Below are 4820 nucleotides of genomic sequence, written 5' to 3'. Positions count from 1 at the left end.
TGCCTCCCAGCGCTCACAATGCGGGTTCGCGCCCTCGGGGCGGGGAGCCTGCCCGTCGCCATGACAACCGTCCCCGCGGCGCGCGCCCGGGCCCGACGCCCCCAGGCGTCCGCACCCGCCCTGACCCCCCCTCCCCTCCCCAGTCGCGGCGCACACACCCCCTCCCTGCCGGCTGTGGGAAGGGGCCGGGCCTGCTGCCTGACGTCTGCGGGGCTCGGAAGATGGCTGCGGAGCTGAGCACCGGGCAGTGGCTGCGGCGGCGGCGGGCGGGGAGCGCGGCGGGCGGGGGCTCCGCCTCACGCGTGGGGCGCTGAGCCGGGAGGCGCGGAGGCGGCGAGGGCAAGCGGGGGATCGGGGGGCCGCCGGGCGCCGCCTGCCCGCCACCTGCCGCACCATGGGCAGCGCAGAGGACGCAGTCAAAGAAAAGCTGCTGTGGAACGTGAAAAAGGAGGTACGGTCGGGGGGCACGGACTCGGGGGGCTCGCGCCCCTCCCGCGCTGCCCCAGGAGCAGAGGGAGTCCCGGTTCCCACGCCCGCGGCCGCCAGCCCACCGAGCCGGGGCTGGGGCGGGGGGGGGGACCAGGCGGGGGCGGGGTCCGGGCCGGGCCGGGCCTCACGCCCCTCTCGGCGCCCGGGCAGCGCCCTCGCCCAGGGTCAAGCAGGCGCCCTGGGGCTTGTTTGCTCCGCGGGCCTCCCGCTCCCCGCCCTGTGACGGCAGCAGCGCGGGGGGACCGCGGTCGGGGGAGGGGTGGCGGCGATTGCAGGAGAACCCGAGTTGCCCATTCATTGCCGGTGCTGCCCGGGGGAGGGGGCGGGGTCCCCCGGGGTCCCCGCGGGCCTGCGGCGACTGCGAGCCGCCGGAGGGAGAACTAGGGGGCTTCGCTCCTTGGTGCCCTCCACCGCCCTCCGGTATTCCTCTGGCAAGTGAGTCGTGGCTGGCTGAGGGTTCGCCGCACACCTCCCTGCCGCTCCCTCCACGCCCACCTCCTTACCCAGGAACCCGGGTATTTTTAAGAATGGCTTTTAAGACTTCGATTGTTTTTCCTCTTTTGAGGGAAATCCTTCAGAAACAAAAATGTTTCTCTCGACTAATCCCCTTTACCTTGACCCTGCTTAAAGCTCATTTCAATTTCGGGGGTGGGGGGGGGAGGTTGCCCATATGAATGACTCACCAGCTTGTGAGAGAGCCTGCAGTGTAGATGAAATGAATGAGGCCTCCCTCTCCAGCCTGCCTCTGTAGCTAGGTCTGCCAGGTGTGAACTACATGAGGGGAAGGAGCCTGTCTGCTTGATCACTATTATATATCCAGGGCTTGGCACACTTGTGGGCACTCTATTTGGTAAATATATCTGCTGACCTTGGAAACTGAGATCTGGTGGGAAAGTCTTGAAGAGTCCAGACTTAGTTCTGTGTGAACTTGAGTAAAGTTATTTAAACTCTTTCAAGTCTTGCTTTCCTCATCTCTTTTTACAATAGGATAATGCTATTTATTCTCGGATATATAATGTACCGTGTTGTTTCATTCACCCTTAGCATCTCAGGCTTTGAGAAGACTGAGCTCTCATTCTGCATTAACCATTAGCTTGTGTGAGCAACTTCAACGTGCTTTTGCTGTGAAGTGGCCAAGGGAGGGTTTCTTAGCGCCAGCCTTGTCCCCAAAGAAAAGAGAAATCTCAGTGATTATCCCCCCGGAAGAAGACAGTGTAAAGACAGAGAGTTGGGGGAAAGTAGGTGTACAAGAACTATGTGCGTGTTGCTAGTATTATTTGAGACCCAAATTTGAGAATTGGTTAGGTATATTGGAAAATACTTTTGAGAACATGATTTTCTTCCCAGTACTTAAAGACTATTTCAAGAGTGATTCCTTTGAAAACTGAATGTGTGCCACAAGGATGTATCTTCCTGGCAAAGGCTGACCTACTCTGAACTCCACGAATTTCCCCCATAGTGCTTGGTTTACAGAAAGCCATACTCTTTCTCTCCTACAAGAAGAGACAGCTAAGAACTGTAGGCAAGCTTGTTCTTACAGAGAACCTCTGGATTAATCCAGAAAGAATCAGCAGGTCCTCCTAACCCCGGGTGTCCCTCCAGCTGCCTCAGGTACCTGTAGATCTTTAGTTGTGAGTTTCTGCAGTGAGCCCCTGGGAGGTAATCGAGGAAGCTTTTAACAGCTTGCAGTGCAAGAATCGATCAAATCTGATCCTCATTTATGTAACCACTAACCATGAGCAGTCCCAGCAGGAAGGAACCTCCAGGTCCTTCTTCCTCTGTAGGCCTCAGGTGTTCTGCCACTCTCCATATAATACAGTGCATGTTAAGAGAGGACCTTGGCCTGGCATGGCTGTGTATGCCTTTAATCCCAGCACTCAGGGCAGATGGGTCTGTATGACACCCAGGCCCAGTCCGGGCTACACAGTGAGATCCTATCTCAAAATAAATAATAAGTAAATAAAACAAAACAGAACAGCCTGGGAGCCCAGGCACCATCAGGACACCGCATCCTGTCCAAAGGATACAGGCAAGGACTGCTGCTGCTATACATGGGAGCATGTGCCTATAACCCCAGCATCCGGGAGGCTGAGGCAGAAGAATTACAGGAAGTTTGCACCAAGGCTAGTGAGTTTGAGACCAGTCTGGGCTACATAGTGAAACCTTGTTTCAAAAAATAAAATAGAGAGAGCTGGAGAGCTTGCTCTGTGGTTAAGAGCACTGTCTGCTCTTCCAAGTTTGATTCCCAGAAGTAACATGATGGCTAAAAATGTTAGCTCCAGTTCCAGGGGAGCTGATGCCCTTTTGTAGCCTCTGCAGGTACCGTGTAAACCTGGTGCACAGGCACACATGAAATACGAATAAAGATAAAGAAGTCCTAAAAAAGATAAGGCCTGTCCCTGCCATGGTTTACTTTCCTGTGTGTTTATATGTTTTGTATTTTCGTTATACTGTGGTAGAGAAAACCCATCTCTGATTCCCAGTGTCGGTTATTTGTCTCCTGGCAGATTCCCTGTGGAATCTGGCGTAAGTGCAACTAGAACCTTAACGCTTGATGGGAGTGTAAATTGCTAGAGCCACTTTGGAGAATATTTTGGCACTATCTGGTAAAGCAGAATATATGCATCAGAAATCCCTTGCCTAGAAACATAAATTTTAAAGAGCCAGCACATATGTTCACCAGAAGATATGTCCAGGTGTTCACATGATTCATAACAACTCCCAGCTGGGAAATACCCACATGCCAGTCAACTACGGTATCTTCACACAATCTACAGCAGTACACAACAGAGACGAATCTCACCAACGTTCAGTCAAGGCAAAGGAACAAATCACAAAACACTCCTTACTGTTATTTTAATTTTTTTAAGTATAAAACTTGCAAAACTATGGGCTGGAGAAATGGCTCAGAGGTTAAGAGCACTGGGCTGCTCCTGCAGAGGACCTAAGTTCAAGTTCCCAGCACCCACATGGTGCTCACAAACATCTGTAACTCCAGTTCCAGAGCATCCAGTGCGCCTCCTCCACATATGTACATACACTTGGGCACACACATATACACATAAATTAATTTTTAAAAAACGTATAAAACTAATATAAGAACTCAGAGGTTGGGCCTGGTGGCACGGGCCTGTGATTCCAGCAAGACAAAAACAGGGCAAATGAAAGTTCAAAGATTGCATGGGTTATAAACTCCAGGCTGCCTTAGGGAATTTAGTAAGATCATGTCTCAAAAAAATAAAAAGAGGTCTGAAGCTAGACTACGTGCCTCATGCCTTGATCCCAGCACTCAAGAGGCAGAAGCAGGCAGATCTCTATGAGTTCAAGGCCAGCCTTGTCTCTATAATGTAGTGAGTTCTTGGCCAGCAAAGAGCTAAATTGTGAAATCCTGTCTCAAAACAATAACAATAACAAAAAAAGGTCTGAACAGTAGCTCAGTTCTGCTTGCTTACCCAGCATGCACAATGCCCTGGGTTCAGTTACCCCCCCACACACACACACACACACACATAAAGAATAATAATTAAAATTTAAAATAAAAGAAGCTGGACAGTGGCAGGACACACTTTTAGTCCCAGCACTCAGGAAGCAGAGGCAAGTGGATCTCTGTGAATTCAAGGCCACCCTGGTCTACAGAGCCAAGACTACACAAAAGAAGCCCTGTCTCAAAAAAAAAAAAAAAAAAAAAAAGATAGTGGGTATTTGAGTATTCATAGGAAAAAGTAGTGACTGGGGTAGGGAAGCTAATAAAGCAAGGTGCTCTGGCAAACTGGTTATATGTTCTATTTCTTTTGTTGCTTAAGACAAGGTTTCCTAACCCAGCCTTGGACTTGCTGTGTAGCCCAGGTTGGCCTTGGCCTTGAACTCTTCTTTCAACTTTAGTGTGTGTGTGTGTGTGTGTGTGTGTGTGTGTGTGTGTGTGTGTGTGTGTACAGGTACACACATGTCACAGTGTATTTGTGTGGGTAAGAGAACAATTTGTAGAGTCTTCTTTCTTTCCACTTTTACATGGATTCTGGACTTGAACTCAGGTCATCAGGCTTGCTCAGGAAGAACTTTTAACTGATGAGCTATCTAGCCAGTCTGGGCCTCGAACTCTTGATCCTCTTGTCTTCATCTCCCAGCAGTTGGGATTTCAGGCATGTGCCACCCCATCTGGCACTTGTTCTGTTTCCTACTCTAAAAGTATGCAGTGTGTGAGAACTCACCAAGCCTATGAGATTACCATATAAGCTCATTTTTATATGTTTAATGAATAATAGTAAATAATAAATTAGAATATCTTTTTTGTGGTCCTAGAAATTAAACCTGAGGACCTCAAATGACAGGCA

At 50.4% G+C, this 4820-nt stretch overlaps 1 protein-coding gene across 1 annotated transcript in view; it reads left to right on the top strand.

Moving 5' to 3' along the window:
• The first annotated feature begins 311 nt into the window (after positions 1–311).
• Positions 312–4820, top strand: part of Sgsm2 (small G protein signaling modulator 2) — a 40639-nt gene continuing 36130 nt past the window's right edge. The window contains 1 exon segment of the mRNA XM_028866723.1: positions 312–451. Coding sequence (XP_028722556.1) covers positions 395–451 — 57 coding nt within the window. The 5' untranslated portion in view covers positions 312–394.

Source organism: Peromyscus leucopus, chromosome 8b, assembly GCF_004664715.2.
Source record: "Peromyscus leucopus breed LL Stock chromosome 8b, UCI_PerLeu_2.1, whole genome shotgun sequence".
Classification (NCBI taxonomy): Eukaryota; Metazoa; Chordata; class Mammalia; order Rodentia; family Cricetidae; genus Peromyscus; species Peromyscus leucopus.
The sequence above is the reverse complement of the archived record's forward strand: the minus strand, read 5'-3'. Positions and strand labels throughout refer to the sequence as shown.